The sequence below is a fragment of the Schistocerca americana genome, chromosome 10 (genome assembly GCF_021461395.2).
Source record: "Schistocerca americana isolate TAMUIC-IGC-003095 chromosome 10, iqSchAmer2.1, whole genome shotgun sequence".
In the NCBI taxonomy this organism is placed as follows: domain Eukaryota; kingdom Metazoa; phylum Arthropoda; class Insecta; order Orthoptera; family Acrididae; genus Schistocerca; species Schistocerca americana.
The window spans coordinates 199,610,887-199,633,842 of record NC_060128.1 but is presented as its reverse complement, the minus strand read 5'-3'; the positions used below and the strand labels follow the sequence as shown (position 1 = coordinate 199,633,842).

Here is a 22,956-nt window from a genome sequence, read left to right as displayed (position 1 = left end):
ATCTTGAAAAATAATCTGTGATTGTGAGTACGTACTGTTTCCCTGCAGGTTTTTTATCGAATGGACCTAAATCATTCATCTTCAGTAATCTTAATGGTGATAATGCTTCAGGTAGCCTCTGCTATGGTACTCTTGTTCGACACAAATCTGATCTGTGTGCACTGAATGCAATTGCACACATACTGGTTTACATCTGCCTGCCTATTCCTCCACCTATACCATTCTGCTACTCCCCTGCAACCTCTACAACCCGCTAGTATGTTATCGTGAGCTTCTTATAGCACTCTATTGCTTAGCTTCACTGGTATGACTACTTGCAGTCCCAACTTGGTTTCTCTGTATAGTAACCCATCCTGCATACAAAACCGTGACTGCTTAAAATACTGCTTACATTTGTCATCTTCTGTCTGTGCCGTTTGACATTCCTTATGCTCATTACCCCCAGTATGTAATACTGCTACTCTTCTACTTAAGCCATCCGCATTTCTGTGCTTCTTCCCAGGTTTATATGTGACTTTGAAATCAAATTCACTTAGTCTTACTGCTCATCGCATCATCCTACCAGAAGGATACTTTAACCCCAAAAACCATTTTAATGCTACACAGTCTGTTATTAATCTAAACTTTTTACCGCACAGCTCACATTTAAAATATGTTATGTCATAAACAAGGTTTAGCATTGTGAAATAATTTCTTTCTGCAGGATTTTGTTGTCTTGACAGGTAAGCTACTGTATGTTCTGTGCCTTCTACCTCGTCTGATAATGCAGAGCGAAGTACAAAGTTTGATGGCTCGTATGACAAAACAAACTCTTTATTAAAATCTGAAAATACCAATAGCAGACTCAGTGTTAAAGTTTCTTTCAACTCTTCAAAAGCATGCTGGCACTCTTTTGACCACACAAATTTAGTAGCTCTTTTTCTTAACAACTGTGTCAACAGTCTGGCAGTATCTGCAAATCCTTTTACGAACCGGTAGTGATAGTTTGTGACTTCTAAGAGTGATTGTAACTGCTTTACAAATTGTGGTGCAGGATATTCACTTACAGCTCTGACTAATCTTGGGCGTATCTTAACCCCATCTTTATGTATGATATGACCTCGGTGTGCTACCTCATCCATCACAAAATTACACTTTTCTGTGCTCAGTGTTAACTTTTCTGCTTCTGACCTTAGGAATACTTCCCTTAATCGCTGCATATTCTGTGCCGTATCACTCCCATAGACAATTATGTCATTGAGATACATTAAGCATTGCTGTAGTTTTAAACCTCTGGAGTATGTCATTTGAGAATCACTGAAACATTGCAAGTGCACTTTTTAATCCAAATGGAATTCTTCCGAATTGGTAGTGTCCCCAGGGTGCTGAAAATGGTGTTTTGTGACGATCCTGTGGTGCAGCCCCTATCTGATAATAACCACTCTTCAAATCCATTGTTGAAAAAATATTTGCATTGCCCTAAATGATTCAAGGTTTCTGTGATGTTTGGCAAAGGATAGGTGTTCATTATGGTTTTTGTATTTAGATATCTGTAATCGCAACAAAAGCCATATTTTCATGTTATATCCATTGATCCTTTTTGGCACAACCACTATTCCTGCCCCTCCACCCCCTGTGTGCTATTATTTTGTTAAATTATTCCATCTTTCAGCTGTTCATTTACAAATTCCTCCAAAATTGGCTGTAAGTACCTAGTTATTCTGTATGGTTTGCTGTAGACTGGTGATTGATTTTCCATTGGTAAGCATTGCTGCATAATATGCATAGCTACTAATGGCCCTTAAATTCCAAAAATAATTTTTCCGTCCATTCTCTATTGCTTCCTTCTAGGTGCATCACTCTTCTTCGCAATGAAGTTTCAGTTGCGTCTGGAAATTCTGTGGCTGACACCCCTCCTTCCTTCCAGGATAACCATATTATTGGTTAACAACCCCTTTGATAATCCTCTGCACTAAAATTATCTATAGGTACCTTCTTTTCAACCTTTATTTCTTGTACGTGTACAATACCGCTTTTTAACTAGGCAACCTCCCTGATCTTATACTTGATTCTCTTGGAGTGGTTCCACCACACACTAACTTCCTACCAGCAAGCTAGCGTCATCAATGATGCAAAGTGATTTCCCAGTACCCTTAATGTGGTCATTCACGGTTTAATCAGTTCGTCTTTTGCGACAGACTTCCCTCGTGACATCGCAACACTGGCAGTGGCTTTACGTGACTGAAACATTTTTCCAGCAAGTTCCATCCTATGTTGCTGAACATTGTTTACAGCACAATGCTAATAGCAGAAATCTAATCCTAGAATCATATCATAGCCCTCACTCGTATGTGGCACAATGTCTACACATTGTTTAAATTGAACCGTATCCAGGCAAAAGTCTACGTCCACCGATGCTAACGGTGTGACATCTGTATCTCCCTCTCCACACTATCTGCACTGCGGTGGGTTCTGTTGCTTATGATTCACCATACTACTACTGGCAACAGATACATCTGTCCCTGTGTCCAATAATATCCTGTAACCTTTATTTCCTACTATTCCTCGTATCATATAATCTGCCTCTGCATACGATTTCGTAGCATCCAATCTTACTGGGAATGATTATCGGTGAGCCCAGGGTTCCCATTGTCGTTAAACACATCATTTTTCTCTAGCCCTCTACTTGTAAAACTACTACTTCTTGGTTGCTTTATTCACATCACCCTGAGGGTGGTGACAGTGCCTCCTTACGGGCCCTGTTTGTCCACATCTGAAAAGTTTTATATTAACTGCAAACATTATCCGTTTACCCTGCATTCCAGTCGACAAATTGATCCCCTCACGCTCTCTAGTTAACCGCACTGGTGTGTGCAAATCTGCCAGTCCCCCTGTCCGTACATATCTTGACATTTCTGATGGCAGCCCTCTTAAAAAAGCACTGAGCAGCCTCTACTCAGCTTCGTGCAAACTAATTTCATTGACTGCAGTATCCTGTCCTAATTCATAGGTACATCCATTAGTTTTCCGTGTCCTATCCACAAATTGTTCCACAGTTTCTGTATTTCTCTTAGTTATTACCCCTAATAATTCCTTGTAGTGTCTGGCACTATTTCATTTCGTATATCTCTGAATTAACTCTTCTGTAAATTCTTCAAATGTTGTGGAGTCTTAGGTTCCTTTATTAGTCTTAATTTTGCAAAACTCAATAATTCCTTATCAGACTAACTTTCCATCTTAGCCAGATTTCCAGGGTCTCCCACAAAGGCCAGTACATCTCGGTTGCCGTTCCAGAAAGAGGAACTATTAAACTTGCAACTGACAAATGTACACTCCGTCGTGACGATCGCAATTTTATCGACCCGTATCATTCGCTGTTAATTGTGCTACCTTTTCTAACAATACGTATACTGCTTCCGGCTCTGACACACCTCGCGTCTCCACTTCTGACGAAGCGCCGTCTTCGATGACACTCGTTTTGAGAACTAACCCTCACAGGACAAGAAAACAGATTAAATTAACTTAATAATTCTTATGTCTAATCGTGAGCCATCTCAAGTCCTGACACTGCGCAGCTGCACGTCGCCAACGATTACACGTATAACATGTTACTGGAACCGGTTAGACTGTGCACATCTAACAGGCACTAACCGATCGTGACATCCATTACCTCTAAAACTAGACAAATTCATCTACTCGCTACTTGCAGTGAAATCTACTTTGCAAAATGCACCACTGTCAAACCTTTTCTCTGTAACTAAAATACACTCTAAAGTTTTGGGCTCACTGTACTATAGGCTGTAGGTTCAGACGCCACTCTAAGAAGGTGGTGTCAGTGCAGCCGTGACATCCTTCCGGCAAGCGGGCTGTTGTACGTTTGGGGAGTGGCTGCTCTGTGTGACTCGGGACTGGCTGCCCCGTCCCTCGTTCGAACGGCGGATCCCGTACCGCATTCCGGGATGTTGCTCCAAGTTTCACTGGCTCGAAGTGTAGGCTGTTATACTGAGATGAGAATATTTTGGTACAAGAACAGCTGAGTACTCGTATGCTCCGGACTGTGTTTGTTTAGGCGTTAAGGCACGTACTCTAAACACTTCTGTGGTGGCAAGTGAGGAAAGGCTCCCATCCTTCCGCCAGCGTATCGTTCAGTCAGGTTGCTATACAGCGCTTGGCTCTCTGCGACACCCATCGGCTGCGTTTCGCTTCGAGACGCGTAACGTGCTCGCATGCCTCTGTCACGACTCACTTCTGCCCCGGCGTATTTTTTGAACAGGTACGGTTGATACGCTACAGATTGTAACTTCAGTGTTTGATGTGAGGTTTGAGCTCTCGAGGAAGAATGGTCTGTCATTCCTCTGTGGACGTTGGGCACCTCATTGAAAGTGTCCCAGAAGAGCGGGAGCTGTCATAAAGGTAGAGGGTGACACACCCTGTGTTAGTGTCCTCCAGTAGGCACCTGGATGCCTCTGATCGTGTGGCACATGTAATAAATTTTAGGTTTTTTCAAAGTTTTCATTGTTCACATAAAAATGTGATGATGAAAATTTTTTAAATTCTGGTCCAAAATAGTAGAACCTGTTCAATGAATTACAAAGAAGTAGTGTGTGTTATTTTGGAAAAGAGAGTAGCACTTGCCACTGAGTGAAGTGTAATTGTTTAGGGGTAGGCAAAACTATTTTTGATGTTTCCGGCCAGAATTTTTCATAAAAACTGTATGTCGGCAAATTAATGTCCGGCCTAGCCGTACTGTCTGACACAGAGACTGTAACGTAATGAAATTCTCTCTGTGCATTTCTCAGCCTTCGGTCACACAGTGTTGTGACCAGGTGTGACCCCGTAATAAATTATCGTATTACGACTTACTGACGAGTCGAAACCGATCACAGTACTGTTTGTGTGACCCCGGGCTGAGAAATATGGAGGGGAAACTTTACCAAATTAACACTTTTGTGCGAACTATTAATCATTTGATACCACACGTTTTCATGTGGCACACCTGCCGATGTGCCATCAATTGAATAAACGCCAGTGAAAGCTGAAGGTTATTTGACATTCAATTCATTATAAATGAAAACATTTGTTGTGAACAGTGAACTTTAGGATAATTCTCGGTCAGTATATTACAGTTTGTCACGTAATACGTGCTTATTTGTAATACATGTTTGGCTAACCACTTCATTTTGTCTGTGATACCTGCACCTCAAATTGCAATATTTCACCTTAGAAGCTTATGCACAGGTATCTGCTAGAATAGGTGATTGTGAGGGTAGACAAATATCAGTGTTTGACTCTTATAAACATTAGTGGGTGGTTCCTAGCCGAACTACTGGTAAAGGAAGAAATTTTGATGTGGCTTCGTACCGGACAACTGATCAGATACACTTGTTCAGTACGTCAAAACGATTCTATTGACACATTTTCGTTCATTTAGTGGTATAAAATAATTACTCGACTGATACTCTTTCTGTCCGTCGATGTGACCTCTGAGAGTGATTTGAATTATACGGCCATTATGCTGACACTAGTTTGCAAACGTTATTGTAGTTTTCAATGGTGAAAATTTCTGGAAAGCCAGTTATTATAAATTTATTTGTATTGCTGCCTTCCAGATTAGGGGGCCGTTAGAGTCACTGTGTAAGTAATAAGTGATAAACATTTGTAGCTCCTCTTCTGATGTTGCCCGTAACTTCTAGATATTTGATAATATGCACTCGGAATGTGAACATACTAGTGGCTCGGTAGTGCATCTTTAGCTGTAAAGTGAAGCTCGATACAAGTCTCTTATAAATACATACTACCCCATTAGATGTAGGTTGCTGTTGTACAATTTCATAGAAGCTGAAAGAGGTATTGAACTTCACTGTGGTTTTCAGTGAAATGAATGCACGGGATGCTTTCGTATTGGCATTACTGGAGAGTAATTTTAGAAACTAGAGAAAGATATTCAAAAGAGAGCTGGGTTAAAACAGTAAAGAACTTACTACGAAGGTGCCCTCTGACAATCGTAGGAGAGCAGACCACAGTGGGTGCGACCCAGGAACGAGTAATTGCAGCGCGGGCGCACGGACGACGTGTCGCGAGAACTGAACTCGAGGTGCCCGTCTCGTCTCGCAGATCGCAAGCTTCTGCGAAAGGAGCCGACCGAGAAGTGTGCCCGGTGACGCCTCGCACGGAGACTACCGGCAGCCGACTCTCGTTTAAATAATTCCATTCGAAACGCCCTCGGTCTACTCGCGAGTCTCTGTGAAATTGAGACTTTAAACGGTTCACCGCGTACCGTTTCTAGGTCCGTTCGGCTACCACCTGCGCCGTCTAGTAAGGTAGAGTTCGGACACTCGACCGGTACACCGTCCGATCGAAAGTGTGAGGACACCCACGTGTAACGGCGAATCGGGCACCGGGGACCATGCGAGGCGGACCTGCCGGTACGAAAGGAGGTGGGCCGTACCGTGTGGTCGGCAGAGGAGCAGTAACAGCAGGACGGCTCGGTCAGGAGAGCTCACTGACTTCGAATGTGGGCCGGTCGTCTGACGTCACCGGAATAAAAAATCCGTCGGAGACATTTTGTCCCTCGTAAAGCTACCCCAGTCAACTGCTGTGTGATTGTGAAGTGGAAATACGAAGGAAAGACCGTAGGTAAGCGGAGACCGGGCAGATCTCGTTCACAGACAGGTGGGGGCCGTCAGGCATTGCGGGAGAAATCTGTGGAAGGAAACATTTGAAAGTGCCTAAAATCTTACCACCGGTCCAGCTACCACGACGACTGTGTGTCGGGAGTTAAAAAGAATTAAATACGATGGTCGAGCAGCTCCTAGTAAGCTGTACATTTCTGTAGTTCTCGGCAGGCGACAATCGAGGCGGAGTAAAGAGTGACGTCATTGGACAGTGGGTGACCGATTGGATTGACGAATTGTGCTGCACGCGAGGGTCTCTGACCGTCTTCAGTAGAGCAAATGTCGATCGACTCGGGACAGAATCCTTTGTTTTGTATGACACTACTCTACTAAATGAGAAGCGACATTCCTCGAATACAGGATAACGACCTATTATTCCTTTATAAACGTAGGCGAATACAGACAAGCGAGATGACTAAAAATCTCGTTCTCGTGCCAGGAACAATTGACTTTCCCTTCGAAATTCTTGTCAGCTCTACGTTCCGGTCTTCGGTATTCCTCACGAACTGCGTCCGGCCCGGGCTCTCTCTGCCGCTACGTGCGACGACGTCACCGGCAGCCCGACTGCTCTCGGCACCGCACGTAGCTCGAAAGGAATACCTCGGACGAGAATACGACAACTGCAGACTACGAAAACGGAACAATTCTAAAACTGAAATGATGGTAATTATCTCCTTAACGAAAAATGCACTGGTTCTCAACTCGGTCTGCCTGTTCCTTCATTTGAAGCTTCATTACACGGATATAAAATCAGGATATATAAGAGAGACTCTGTACACTTAAGGTACGCCCTGCGACAATCTGATGGAGGGTTAGGGTTTGGCGAATGCCTAGAGGACGGTGCCTGCTGTGGTGAGTAGTGCCGACAGCGAAGTACAGAGTGTGTGGTGTTATACTGTAGGCGTGTTTTTCCCATTTGGGGTGTGGGCCCCTTATTGCACGTAAGAAAATGTTAGATGCAGAAGGATACGAACATATTTTACAGCATTATGTACTGCATACAATAGAGCAACAGCTGGCAGACGACAGTGCTTTGTACCGACATAACGGTGTCACCTGTCGTAGAGCGGCATCTGTGAGCCAGTGGTTTGTAAACAGTAGCAATCCTGAAATGTACTGGCCTGCCCAGAGTTCCCACTCCCACCTGAACTCAATGGCACACCTTTGGAATGTAATTATAGAATAAAAATCTGCTTCACTTGTCAGTAATTTTCTTAATTTATTCCACGACCGGTTTCGAAGCTTAGAGCTTCGTCTTCAGGTGCCACCAAATAATTACAGAAACATAAATGTGTGGTGGTCGCACCGACTCTAGTCATTTCCGTGTCGCGCTCTCTAGGCGGGCACTGCTGTTGCGGGTCCTAAGCTCTCGTGTGTTCCTCTGATGTGGGTGTGATCTCCCACAAGTGACTCAAATGCCACACATTTATCTTTCTGTGATTATTTGGTGGCACCTGAGGATGAAGCTTTAAGCTTCAAAACCAGCCTTTGAATAAATTAAGAAAATTCCTAGCAACTGAAGCATATTTTAATTCTATAAATATGTTTCTCAGTTGTGAATGTTCACCAGATGAAATATATTGTACTTTCGGGACAAGATAGAACGTTGACTTCACTCCGGACTCAAGCGTCAGACGTGTCGCCGACTTCACCGGTTTCGACTGTCGGGGAAGTATGGGCTGCTATTCTTTCAAATATGTGCAGAAATCTCGTTGAAAAGTTCTCAGCAGAGCTGTAGATGTTAGTAATATCTGTGCAGGTATTTTTGATTGGGTAGTGTATGCGTGTATCAGAAAACGTAGAAAATGAAGCACAGAATTCACATAGCAAAAGAGACAATTGAGTGGTCAGTAGTTTTATCATTCGGAAAATATTCAGGTATTCTAATTACTTTGAAGTCTCTCTCCTGTTCTTCCAGTCATCTTTACGGAAAATCCCTTCCTGTCGGAGAAGATCTCAGAGAGCAGATTTGCACTGCTGTTAGTGATGTTCCCACTCCGGTATGCGGCACAAATTCATCTGATAATGGTGGAGATTGTGGGTAATAGATAATAAAAATCTCAGCCACACACTGCAGAGTGGCTTGCCGTACATAGATTTAGAAGTGTTGTGTACAGGTGAAAGCTGTTAACTTGAAGGCTAGTGATTGTGTAACTAAACAGCAAAACTTGTCTGAGGAAAATACGAGGTTATTGTAGTTGATAGAAGTCCTTCCACAGGTTTTCTGTAGCTATATTATTTGACAGATTGCCATGGGGATTTGCACACGCATAGAAAAACTCAAAAAGTGTTTTTGACATAGTACAGGTGCTCCGTACCTGTCCCCTACTCATCGAGCTCTTCCCTCGTTCGACACAGCGTGTCCCTATCAATTTGTTCGAAAGCACTATCGGTGCGAGCTTGCAGTTCTTGTAGGTTTGTCGGTAGAGGGTACCTGAACACTGAATCTTTCACATAACCTCATCCAAAAAAATCACGAGAGGTTGGGGTGAGGAGAATATGGAGACCATGATGTAAATTGCTGATCGTCAGCACCACCACAACCGATCCCTCACCTTCTCAATTTCCTGTTCGACAATTCACGGATGTCGTGATGGAGCTGGGGTGGAGCACTGACCTTTTGGTGGATGAAATCCACACTATCTGTCTCCAGTTGTGGCACGAGCCAATTTTACACCATGTCTAGATGCACGTGTGTAATTATGGTCTTTTCGCAGAAGGAAAAGTTACAGTAAATTTTAACTCTTTTAGTGCCAAATACGATCTGATCGTGATTCAGATTTTCAGCGAAAAATGCCAGTAACGATCTGATCGTGATGCCTTTCTCATTCATTTTTTCCGCGCTTGAAGGCAAAGTTGTTAGTATTTCCTAGCGAATGAGAAAGGCATCACGATCAGATCGTTACTGGCATTTTTCGCCGAAAATCTGGATCACAATCAGATCGTATTTGGCACTAAAAGGGTTAAACTGCGAGATGCGCAGAACACATTAACTTTTAATGAATCTCAAATGTGCCACATGATACTGTGGAGATTCTCTGTCCCACAGATTTGCACACTGTGCCTGTTCACTGGGCCATACCCAAAATTGTTGCTTTATTACTGAAGATGAGTTTCTCACGAAACCGGTTATCTTCCGTAAGCCATTGCTCCTGTGCTGAAAATCGAAAGCACCTGGCTTTTGTCATCTAATGTTGAGGCTTGTAGCAGTTGCAAGTGGTAAGGCTTCAGACGTTTCCTCAACATTTTCCAAAGATCGGTTGTGATACATTCAGCTCTCTGCTTTCTCTGTTCGTCAACTTCTTTGGGCTACGTGCGGAACTCGCCTGCATGCCATCAGCTGCTTCACTCACTGTAGGCCGACCCATCAATGTCCCCTCACATGTGCATCCCGAAGCTTTAGACCGCTCGTACTGTTGCTGAAAGGAGCTGGCAGTTAATGGATATTTGTCAAAGTTCACTCTGAATTGTCGCCGCATTGTTACAGCGGACCGATATGCACGCATTTTGAACACGGTGCACACTTTCTCAGCGCCTGTTGCCATCTTGCCTAACTGTTTACTGTTGCGCTCTTGTGGTAGAAACCTAAAGTGCAGCTGCAACAGTGCAAAACTTTCTGATTTTTTTTCTGTATGAGTGTTGAGTTTCGTGACAGATTGTCAATTAATGTAGCTACAGTGAATTTTTGAAATGGCTTCAGTCGTTTGTAATAACCTTGCATAATTTTATAAGGAGGGAGAATGACTGGTCTGAACTTACCTTCAGGAAGTGAAATTCCAGTACTGCCGATAGAATCACATTAAAGTAAAAAGAACATTACCTAGCTTCCGGAAGTGCGATTAGTTCCTCAGGGAGGACAGAAGAATGCGTTTGGGAAGATAAGAAAGTAGAGGGATCCATCTGTAGCTGTGACAATGAGGGAAGGAAAAAGGATACTTTTGCTTCCTGTGTCCTCACAACAGGAGGGTGTCCCTCTAATCCTGAGGTCTGGGTGAACTGTCTCTCCTTCTAGCCTTCTCTAACTTCTTTCTCTTCCCTTCACAAGGAAGGAATTCTAGTCCTATTTCAATCGGTCATTGTTTGACAGCTAGCAGGCTGAAATACCCCACCAGCAAATCGCAGCTCGACAGCTGTGCCGTACACACGCACCACTGCCAGCATCGGCTCCCACTGTGTTGCAGCTCCTGCTCCACAGAGCAGTCTGCCCAGCAATTCTTAAGGACAGAATTTTTCTAGGTGTGAAAAATGAAGCTATTTCGGGGGGAAAAAACGAAAAGATTGGACATACATGAAATTAAAAACAGGTTTTTGGCATGAAGATTTAGCAAAAAGAAAACCCAATGGAGTTGGAGCAAAACCCTTAATAAAAAGAAACTGACAAGCATTTGCAAATGATTTAGCTCTCAGTGTGGAAGTAGTTCGTCTCCAGATCACCAGTCTGAGAAATCGCCTTAAAACGTACTCCTACTGTTTAAATATCTTGGGAGAAATTGTCGAGCATAACTTGAATTAGAAAAAAATGTGGTTAACAGAACTGAGAAAATGGGGAAAAAAAAAGAAACTCAATTTCTAACCTGATCAGCCTATAATAAGAAATTATTTTTACTGCAAACATGGCAGATGCAAGAGCAACAAATTGAAATGATGAATAATAAGAAATGCTTGTAGTAGGCACTGATCAAACACTATAAATCTGTAACTCTCGCGGAAGCCACATATGCTTTCAGAATCCTGTTCAAAAATAAAAATGAAAGAAGTGATCATCTTCTCAAAACTGAAAGAATTATTATTAGAGATTGCCCAAATAGAAAAAGCACAGACAAAGGATTGTGGAGACTCCTCCCAGATGAAACTGTCTGTCGATAGATTGATCCAATTATCGGCACAGTGAAGAAGAAAAGAATCTCTTAATTCTTTTGCATCTTGTGAATGTGAGAAAACAGAATTTTACAACAATTTGGGGGAAGAAGTCTTAGAAAGAAGACAGGAGGAAAATGGATCCAATAAATTCAGAAAGCTCTTAAAGCAGTTTGACTCCAAATGAAAGATACAGAGAACAAAGATTAAATTAATATACTATTTGTAAGAACCACAAGTTTTCAACAAAAATGGCACATATTATAGAAAATTTCAATTGAGAAAATGATGATTATAAAGAATGAAACACTATTGGCTGGAATATAGGAACTAAACAGTAGAAATTTCAAAGAAAATTTGAATGTGTAATGGTTCAAGACGTCTGATGTCGCCAGTAAAGTTAATAGTCTCATAGTTATAAAGGAGAGTGTAAGTGTGTGTGTCCGGGATATCCTCCCAAACCCCTGGATCGATTTGAATCAAATTTGGCATAAAAACAGGGGGCCTCATGAATATTGGCACTCTTGTGTTAATAGAAACAGATATGGGCAAAACCTTTTTTTTTTCTCCATCCCCTGCTTCATAGGCTGCTGTGCATGACAGACATTGTGTGGGAACAGTGTTGACCTGCCACATCAACCTGCTTTGCAGGGCAGCCTACATTTCAGGGGCAGGAAAGAGCTCTGTGGGCCCCGACACGTTTTCTGCCCTCCTCGACCGGCGGGTCGTGTCGGAATAGCATCGGCCATCTTTATCGACCTCTTTTGCACACTGGCTTCTACGTCAGGGGCAAATTAGCTCCCGATACGTAGCCTCCTCTTCACGACAGGCGTGTTGTCGGAGGAATATTGGCCCGCTTTATCGAGCTGTATTGCAGGGACTACATGTGCTGATGGGCACAGCTGGGGAAAGGTTGGAGTGGATAAAGGAGGGGATGGACAGAGTGAGGGGAGGATGAAATGGACAGAGAGAGGGGTGGAGGTAGAGGTGCGTGCGGCAGGTGGAAGTTGTAGGTGGATAGTGGGCTGGAGGAAAAGGAAGAGGAGGAGGGGGAAGGAAAGGAGATAGGGGTGGAGGAAATGGTCAGAGGGAGGGGGAGGAGAAGATAGACAGACTGAGGTGGCCAGTTAGAGGTGGGTGGATGAGGTGTGTCCAATATGAAAGTCGAACGCATACGAGGGAAGATCTACAGGGGAAAAGGCTATGAATAATAATAATAGAATTTTTGGGTTTGCAGAAAGCTTTTGACGTTGTCGGTGCCTATATGTTCTTAGATATTCTGAAGGTAGCGAGGCCAAAATCCAGGGAAAAAAAGGATATTTACAATTTGTTCAAAAAGCAGACTGCAGTTGTAAGAGTTGGACATGTAAGGAAAGTGATAGTTTAGAAGGTAGTGGATAGGGTTGTGCCGTGCCGCCCCCCCCCCCCCCCCCCCCCCCCCGATGGTATTCGACCTAGCAGTAAAAGAAACTGAGGAGAAACTGAGAATAGAAATTAAATTTCACAGAGAAGAAATTAAAAAAATTGCATTTTCTTATTACATTTTAATTCTGTCAAAGGTGGAAAGGACACAGAAAAGCAGTTAGATGGAATAGATCGTGTCTTGAAAAGCAGTTATAGCGTGAACAAAAATCAGTTATGGAATTGAGATGAATTAAATAAACAGATTCTGGGGGAAGTAGGTTAAGAAATATAGTAGTAGGTGCAATTTGTTATTTTGACAACAAAATAACTGACAATGGCCAAATTAGAGAATATGAAAATTGCAGATTGGCAATAAGAAGAAAAGAGGCAGGGGAAATTTGTTAACATTGAAAATAAATTTAGTTGTTACGAACTTTTTTCTGAAGGTATTTTGGAGTAAAGCTTCGTACAGAAGTGAAGTATGAATGATAAGCAGTTCAGACTAGAAGAGTACAGAAGTTTTAGAAATGTGCTGCTATAAAGAATGCTGAAGGTTAGATGGGTAGATTGAGTACTTGATGAGGAGCTGCTTTATGACACAATTTGACTAAAAGATGAATTGTTTGATATGACACGTCCTGAGATATGAAGGTATCATCAATTTGTTAATGGCAGAAAGTGTTTCATGTTGTTAACACAAATTGATACAAGATTTTGGAAAGATCTGTTGCAGAGATAAGTTTCTGGTGATCAGTTGGTGGAGGAAGGGTTTGCAACTGTTGTTGCTGTGTGAAAATGTAAATTAAAATTAACTACAGAATTTTGAAACACTTCATAAGAACATTATACCATATCTTGGGTTTAATATTTTTTGCTCGAGTTTTGTAGAAAACTGAGACATTATAGTGATTTTTGAGTCCCTGCAGAGCGCCATGGTTGCTTCCAGCATACAGTCTTGTTGTGACAAATCCCCCTCCTTTGGACCATTAAAGTTAGATGCCACCTAATTTAAATTAGAGTAGAATGCTTTGGACAGCTAGGAAATTTTTTTCTACTTTCTCGCGTGCGTGTGCGTGCGCGCGCGTGCGCGCGCGTGCGTGTGCGTGTGTGTGTGTGTGTGTGTGTGTGTGTGTGTGTGTGTGTGTGTGTGTGTGTCAGCACCACTGGTATTTCACCTCGTGAAGGTAAGTACTGGATGGCCTTTCTGCCTGTCTGTAATTTTATAACCGATTAGAGAGCCGTGCGGATCCCAAGACGTCTCGATGACAATGCCCTGAATCTTGGAGGCCCCACAATGCCAAAATTGAGGCCAGATGGTCGCTCTCAAGAAATGATCAGTTGTCCATTTCGCCAAGTGTGCTGAGCTTTGTCATTTTTACACATCAAGAGTAGCATACCAGTTCTGTTGCTGGTGCACACACAAACTAAACACATCTTTGCAGAAATATCGGTCAAGTCACGTTGAACTCGATCACACAGCTTTAACAAAAATATTGTAGAAGGATTGTGACACTCTTCTGCTGTCTGTAACAATTTAGTTCTTTGCATAGTCTTGTGCATTCTCAAGAGTTCGCTGATTTGGAAATTGTCTAAACTTGTAACTGTACCGGTAGGTAACAAGCAGGCTTCCATTAGCTGCTGTTCAAACAGGAAGATACGTATTAAGCTGCCCGGCATGAAAAGATATTTAATAGAATCTGTAGACTGCTATTGTTTGTAGTTGTAGTGTGACTTTACCTAGAATGCATACTTATGTGGTGGAATCCTATTGTTTTGTTGTTCTTATAGCTTGAAAAAATTTAAAAAGTTGTTGATTTTACCCATTCCCATAAGTTGTGCATCTTGGCCTGTTGGTGTTTACCTTCTATTGAAGCAGTAAATACCTCTTTAATAGCTTTGAAAATACTTCAAATTTGAAATTTAACCAAAAAATTGTTAAGCAGTACACGTCCAGTCATATTAATGTTGCCACTTGTCAAGATAGTGACAGGGATGTGGAGCTGTGCGGATTCCGAGGCTGTGCCCGACAGCACTAGGTTTCCGAATCGAGGATACGTGGTGCGATCAGCCCGATCGAGGAGCTCCGACACATTCTCGACTGAGTTTAAATCTGGGGAGGTTAGTGGTCGGGAGGGTACGGTAAACACTCCCTGGCACTCATCGCACCACACTCGTACAGTGTGAGCTACGTGACACGTGCTCTGTCCTGCCGGTAGATGTCACTATCACGAGGAAAAGCAAACTGCACGTATGAAATAATTTAATTGCACAGATAAAAAATCTACGTACCAAATGCCGGCAGAACACACACGAGTAAAAGAGGGTTGTAAGCAGGGAAGCTTTTGAGCCAGTGGCTCCTCCTTCAGGCAGAACGGTTGAAGGGGAAGGAAGGGAGGTGAAGGAAAAGGACTCGAGATGTCCAAGAAAAGGGCTAGATTTTGGGAAAGTCACCCAGAACCGCAGGCCAGGGGAGACTTACCGCACGGGATGAGAAGAAAACACGGAATCAGTCTTACTTCTCATCCCGTGCGGTAAGTCTCCCCTGACCTGCGGTTCTGGGTGACTTTCCCAAAATCTAGCCCTTTTCTTGGACGTCTTCAGTCCTTTTCCTTCACCCCTCTTCCTTCCTCTTCAACCGTTCTGCCTGAAGGAGGAGCCACTGGCTCTGAAAACTTGCCTAATTACGACCCTCTTTTATGTGTGTGTTCTGCCACCACTTGGTGAGTAGATTTGTTTTATCTATCCAATCGAACTATTTTCTCAAACTCGTCTGAAAAGGTCGCCTGTCGAAGCTCGGTGGACATCCAGTTCAGACGCCGGCTTCTGTCGCCGAGAAAACGGCAGTCGGCACAGGTGCACGAGCCGGGTGCCTGATGAGGAGGCCGGTACGCAGCAGTGTTCTTTCGTCAGTCATTTAGGAGACACTGTTGGTAGCCCCTCGGTTCATCCCGGCATTCAGTTGCTCAAAAGTAGCACGTCTATTTGCCCGTTCACATCTCTGTAGCCTCCGCTCGCTCCCATCGTCTGTGCCACAGTTGTGTCGGCCGTCGCCGATACTGCTAGTTTTGCACGCACGGTATACTCCAACTGTGACATCACACTAGCAGTTTACAAACTTAGCTTTTTCGGAAATGCTTCCAACCTTGGCCCAAATCCAATAATCATTCCCTTTTGGACATCAGATAAATAGCTCCAGTTCTGCATTATGACAATGACTGCACTGTTTTCTGCATCTCCTGACACAATTTATATGCCCTCCACTGGTAGCATTGCACCTGCCATCTCTCGAGTGTTATTGCACACTGACTTTGGCACAGGCGATGGCCGTGTTTGTGTGTCTGGACAGTGTATTTTTGAAAATATGGTATATACTTTTCATACTGTAAATAAAATTGTAGATTATTTTCACATCTATATCCTCATCTACAATCAGCTATTGTAATAGTTTTTTTGGTCCCCGAATTCCTTTCCGTTTAATCGTAATTTAATATACATATTTTTAACTTTTCAGCTGACTGCTGCATGCAGTACATTTTACGAAACATTTTTCGATATTTCTACTGGAGAGAGGATGAAGATTATTGCAGCTGACAGGGAGAGGTTGAAATATCTCCAGCTAAAGGCAGCCTCTCTTGGTCTGCACAGCATACGGTAATTACAATGACTTGCAGCCTAACAGAACTTAGATATCTGTAAGAATAATATGTGGTGCTGTGACCCTCAGTCGACTTGCGTGCACCTCCTGTGGGAGTCGGGCATTTTAGGTACTTCGCAGAACGTAAGCTGGCGAGCCATAACATTGTGACCACTCGTTTAGCAGCTGCCGGTCCACCTCCAGAACGAAGAGCACTTCTGCACGGTGTGGATTCAACAAGTACCCCGTAGCTTTCCAGATGTGCGTGCCACTGGATGTGTCTGCACGGATCACACATTTCCCACAAATTGTAAGCCGGTGGTTTGTGGACGCTCAGCTAGCACCCAGTAGTGTCCCAGGTGCCTTCCCTCTGCTCCCCGAACCACTGTAGCCCGATCCTGGCCGTGTCACGGGAGCGGTTATACTGCTCGGAGATCCCTCGTAGGGAGGGAGGTATCGGACACGGAGAGAAGTAGATTGCCCTTAATGATGTTTGCGTAGTTCGTAGCTCAGACGGTGCCTTCAGTTATTCTCACGGGTCCCACAGAAACCCAGATAAATTCCACCCAGAGCACTGTACTGCCTACAATCGGTCTGTGGCGTAACCGTGGTGAACGTATCGAGCGGACGTTTGCGCGTACAGTGGCACGTGCGGACACGTGCGTCGACCTAGTGTAATGAAAAACATTACGTGGTCTGTTCCAAAAATTCCAAAACATTCGTAATTTCGCACCAATGGTGTGTTGGAGCGAAATGCGATTGGCATCACTGCACACACCTGCGTTGAATATGTAACTGCTGGAAATTTCATTGTTGTACGTCTGTTAGTTATTATTCAGTGCTCTATTGAGTAGAACGTGGTGTCACACAGTTTGAGAATTTCGAGGTGGCAGAGTTAGAGGAGCAACGCTTCTGCATTAAATTTTGCGTGCAACTCGAGAAAATCTTTGCAGAGATGCACCAAATGATGCAAAAAGGCTACAGTGATGAGTGCTTAAGCCGTACTCGGTGTTATGAATGGTTTACACAGTTTAAAAATGACCATATGGAAGTTAAAGGTGACTGTCACTCAGGACGCCGTTCGACATCTACCGACGACCCTCGTGTCGGAAAAGTCAACAAAATTGTGTGTGCCAATTGAAGAGCGACTGTCGGAGAGACTGCAGAAGAATGTAACATTTCAGTTGGAATGTGTGATGAACTCCTGATTCAGCATCTCGGAATGCGTAGTGTTTCCGCCGAGTTCATCCCTCGACTCATGAGTCGAAACCGAAAATACCTTCACCTCGCAGTCTGTGAAGAGCCTTTAGATCACGCAAATGAGAATGAGATGTTCCTTAAGAGAATCTTAACTGGTGACGAGACGTGGGTCTGTGGGTATGATGTTGAGACCGATGTTCAATCTTCACAGTGGGTCAGGAAAGGTTCTCCAAGACCAAAGAAGGCTCATCAGGTCAGGTCAAATGTCAAAGCCATGATGACAGTTTTCTTTGAATTTGTGCCACAGGGAAAAACTATTAACCCACGGTACTGTTGGGACGTGTTGCATCACGTGCGAGAAAATGTGAGAATGAAATGGCCTGAAATGTGGGGGGACAATTCGTGGCTCTCGGTCACGGTAACACACCAGCACATTTGTCAGGTGCACAGCTGTTGCACAAAAAGCGAAATCAGTGTGCTGCCTCGTCCTCCGTACTCACTTTATTTCAAAAGTTGAAAACCCCGTTGAAATTATGAATATTGTCAACGATAGACGAGATAAAAGAAAATTCACAGACTGTGCTTCGTGCAGTCCAGCAAGAGGTGTACCGAGCCTGCTTCCGGAAGTGGAAATGGCATTGGGAGCAATGTATCAATTGTGGAGGAGAGTATTTTGAGTATGCACATAAGTAAAAGGTAAGTGTAGAAAAATGCTGTGGAATTTTTTGAACAGACCTCGCATTCGTCTGACAGAGTGACCCATTTCTGTCGATACATTGTGCAATCTCAATGGTCCTGTGCTCACTGGATTCGTAACCAATGATGTCGTCAGATCGACGTGGGTATGCCTAGAGGGCAGTCTGCTGCAGAGCTCCACGTTTGACTGAGATGTGGCAAATCCTCTGCTCTAAAAACATTCGTTCCTGCATCGGCACTGGACTTTGTCTTCAACTGGGCTGCAGATCGGCACATTTCCTGGTTTACGGAGCTGGTGAGCCCCTGAACTTAACGTCCTGTGATGACGTGTGGGCATCCGTTACCTTGTCACCTACTTGTGGTTTCAGTGTACGATGATGGCTTTTCACAGATACTCACAGTAGAAACTCGTGAATAGGTGACAGACTTCAGCATTTCCGAGATGTCTTTCCCAGGCATCGTGGAGTGTCCGATTCACTCTTGTCAATGAATTCCCTCGCTTGCGACCTTGTCGTAATGAGAATGATCCCCTGTTCATCTGTGCTCCACGTACGTACCTTCCTTACCGTGCCGCGAGGCAGCATTCAGACTTCTGGCGAGCAGTGGTGGTCATGTTTTGGGTCTCCAATGTAACTCTTCTTGTGAAACTTATTGCAAATAAGCCATTACTGGTCAGTGGGAATAGCTTAGAAACTTTACATAATTAGTTTATGGGTGTCCGTTGACAAATTGTGCACATGTGTAAAAATAAATGTAGTTAAATACATGCCATTGTACTCATCATTATCTTTACATGCCAAAGAAAGTAAACATTAAGATAAAAGAAACAGCTCTAAGTGAAAACGCTACAAATGGTGAAATAATATGCAGTAATTTCTGGAACAGTGGAAGCATTAAGACTGAAGAACAAATTTAGCAGAAGAGGAGGAGGAGGAGGAGGAGGAGGAAGAAGAAGAAGAAGAAGAAGAAATTCAAATTGTAATCAGTAGTGCTGCAGAAACATGAGGAACAAAGACCTAATTTGTACCTTGATATTGCATTTAACACAGAGAAAATATGAAAGTGCTTGAGATAAAACTAAATTGTCAATATGAAAAGTTCATCAGCATCGAGGAGAAATCATTTTGACAGCCCACAGTAAACGAGTTACTGCTAAGCTAGGTAGCCTCTTCACTACTGAGACAAAAAAATTTGCAGGAAATTTTTCTTTTCATATTTTCCAGAAAAATAATAAAAAGCATGACTCAGATGCGGATGAAAATCTGTTTTGAATGATTCAGTAAGGTGTAAATGGATGTGCTCTTATGTGAACCTCAAGTCTCACTCTATTTGCTTTTTATATTCTTTCCCTTTTTTTCAATGAAAACATTTTATTCAGAAATATTTATATATTTTATTTGAAACACTAAGCTATATATGCTAATGCACATAGCAAATAGGATTCTTAATGTTAAGAGTTTTGAAATATATGAATTCCGATACAAGTTTTTGGTGGTGCTCAAAACCACTTCATAAATGTAAGAAAATAATAATTATTTACTACTTCTGCAATCCTAGTGATTTCAGAATTGTTCCACAGTCTAGCCAAAATACTACATCGTATTTCAATATCAAGCAAGTATAATCAAAATATGTAAGCCTGAGCTTTCAATATGATGAACATTTCTTTGTATTCGTATTGCTAATTATGTTTTTCTGAGTTTTCTCTTCACATAGTCCACATATCTATCCCATTTCATGTCTTGTTGTATCCACATCCTGAGAAATAGTGTTCTGTTTTTTACCCCAGTCACTTGTCCATTCATTTGAATATGAGAATTAGCTGGTGTCCTATTATGGGTGGTTAATATGTCCATTTCAACAATTTTTTTTCCATAGTTATTACCAGATTGTTTACATAATTGAAATAAATGGTTGTAACTCCATCATAAGTTTCATTCAGAAGTACCTTTTTTGTTTCTTAATGGTGACTAGTTTTGGACGCCTATGTCCATTTTCAAACCACTTATATTTTAATCGTGACAATACGTGTGAAAGCCTACGTACAAAAATTACTGCTGCAGTGATGATCCCACCATGGCTGACTCAACAGCAGTAAACAGATCACATAGAACAGACATTGGAGACCTCCAGTGCGTATTCTGTATGGTGTGTTTACTGTCAAGTCAGCTTTTTGGCTGCTTCGGTTGTCACTGCGTAGGCAATTTTTGTACTTAGGCATACGATACAAGTGGTTTGAAACTAGACATAGGTGTCCAAAAGTAGTCACCTTTAAGAAATAAAAAATATCCTTCATAACGAAACTTACGTCAGAGCTACTACCGTTTATTTCAATTATGAAGCATGTTGTGAACCTATTTTTCACCAGCAGCATGCTGCAAATTGTTTATGTCAAATTATTGTAGTATGTTTGTGAGAGCATTAATCCCCCCCACCGGTCCCCGCCCACCCTGAAGGTTTCTTTCATACTTGCTGTAATTAAAATGCTGGTGTCATCTGCAAATCTGTACTGTTGTCTGTAATACTGCTTACTTCTAAATCATTTACATAAAGTAAAAACATAAAACTGGATTGTAGCCAGTATGGAATTTTGGGGAACTCAGTATTTGACTGCTAATAAATCTGACACTTCGTGTCTTATCACTGAGCTGTTTTCTTTTCATGGACACATGCTTTAATCCATCTGTGTGCTGTTCCCCTAATACTTAGTATTTCATCATAAGTAATGATATCTGAGGAGTTTGATAAGTTCAGTAATATGTTTGATGTATGTTCCTGTCTATGCAATGCCTGTAGCGCGTGATTTAGAAGAGAAAATATCGTTGTTTCGGTTGAGTGTTTCTTCTAAAGCCTTGTTGTGATTCTATTGGTAACTTACATAAAAAAATTACAAGTCTTTTCATAAAGTCCTTTTTTCCAGAAGTTTTGAAACTACAGGCAGCAGAGAAGTGTAACATATCTTTCTGGCTTCCTTTTTTGTGATGGTGTTTCACTTAAGAAATTTCTAAATGCGTTCTAAAGTTGTCAGTTGGGAAGGAAAAAATATAAGCTGAAAATTCACAACTGTGCACCATTTGGCCTGAGGATAAGAAAAGAGCCCAATCTGAGAAAATCAAATTAGTATTGGGAAAGAGAGAGGCTGAGAAAAAGTCTTAAATGCCATTTCTTGTTCATTGCATGTTCTGGCAGAGCCGAAATGTTAATAAAAATAATCATAACGTCAGTCTCATTGTTCGTGTTTTACACAATTTAAAAAAGTGCTTGTGCAGTGGTTATTATTCCTTTGTCCCTGCCTCTTTAGAGCCTGATTTTCTTTTTAAGTTCTTGCACAACACCTCTGACTTTTCTCGGTTTGTTGCAGGCCTGCCACACGATAGCAGCGGAAGGCGTGACGTACCACATTGAGGTATTGTCACGTGGATTGTTTTAGCAGAAGAAGCGTGCCTGCACTGAAGAATATCACTGTAGAGTAGCCAATTGCAACACGAGGTGTACTACTATTGAAAAATTTGCCGTTCTGTTGGCTGTGCTGTTTCTGTGCCTTTTTGAACTCAGATACCACTTTAGACTCGCTATATATATGAAATTACACACCTTCCATATTGTCTGCACAAATACTAAATGAGATATCAACAAAACACTTCAGCTCCACACCACACTCGATTGCTCTCTCCTGAGTGACAAGCTGTACATTTTTTTGTACAACCAGCATTTATTTCACAAGAATAGGTTACCAAATAGTTCCTCACCTTTCAAAAATAATTGTATCTAGTCCAGTACTGACGTGCACATTAATTACGCATTTAACTGCACGGTCGTTGCATTTTTGCTAAATACTTACTGTCGTTTGTCACTGCAGTCGGTGGTAATATTTAATGAGTGCCTTCATTATATAAGTTTTGTGCCTGTTTGTCACATAGTGAGACTGAACTGTGGCCTGCATGAGTAGATAGGTGAAAAAAAAGAAAAAATGCATTAGTTTTGTGTTTGTTTTAGGAGGGAAAAGGAAGATGAGCATCACCCTTTTAGAGGCTAAATATGATGGAGTAAATGGCTATAAACGGGGACACAAGCTCGAAAAGACTGAACTACAGCTTATGTAATCCAAAGATAATTAATAATTCTTACTATACAAAGAATTATTTTCATTGAAGCTTGCCACTGTTTTTCTGTGCGTTTGTAACTGTGTAAGTTGAATTAACTGTACTTAATTATTCCTGAGGCTGTGAATCTATCAGTGCTTCTTTATTTTTTTTATTTACCTTTTTTCAACTGCTGACAGGTTGTGAAAATTTGGGACAGATAACCTGCGAGTACATTGCAGGAGTGTTCAGTCCATTGTTAAGCCTGTTCCTATCCTGAAGATGGAAACTGTTCTCAGTGTCATGGGAGGGGGAGGGGGGGGGGGGGCTAGTGGGAAAGGTGATTTCAGTCCACCTCCATATCGTGCACCTTCCTGTGCATAGGCATCTCAACTGTTCACTTTGTGACCCAGTACTGCTTTAGTGTTCT

General features: G+C 42.4%; 1 protein-coding gene across 1 annotated transcript in view; it reads left to right on the top strand.

Annotated features, from left to right (window-relative positions):
- The window catches only part of LOC124552636, a 73,478-nt gene extending 50,821 nt beyond the window's left edge, over positions 1-22,657 (top strand). Inside the window, exons 6-7 of the mRNA XM_047126964.1 lie at positions 16,426-16,565; positions 21,806-22,657. Of these exons, the coding sequence (XP_046982920.1) occupies positions 16,426-16,565; positions 21,806-21,821 (156 nt within the window). The 3' untranslated portion in view covers positions 21,822-22,657. The remainder of the gene's footprint in view (positions 1-16,425; positions 16,566-21,805) is intronic.
- Positions 22,658-22,956: the final 299 nt, after the last annotated feature.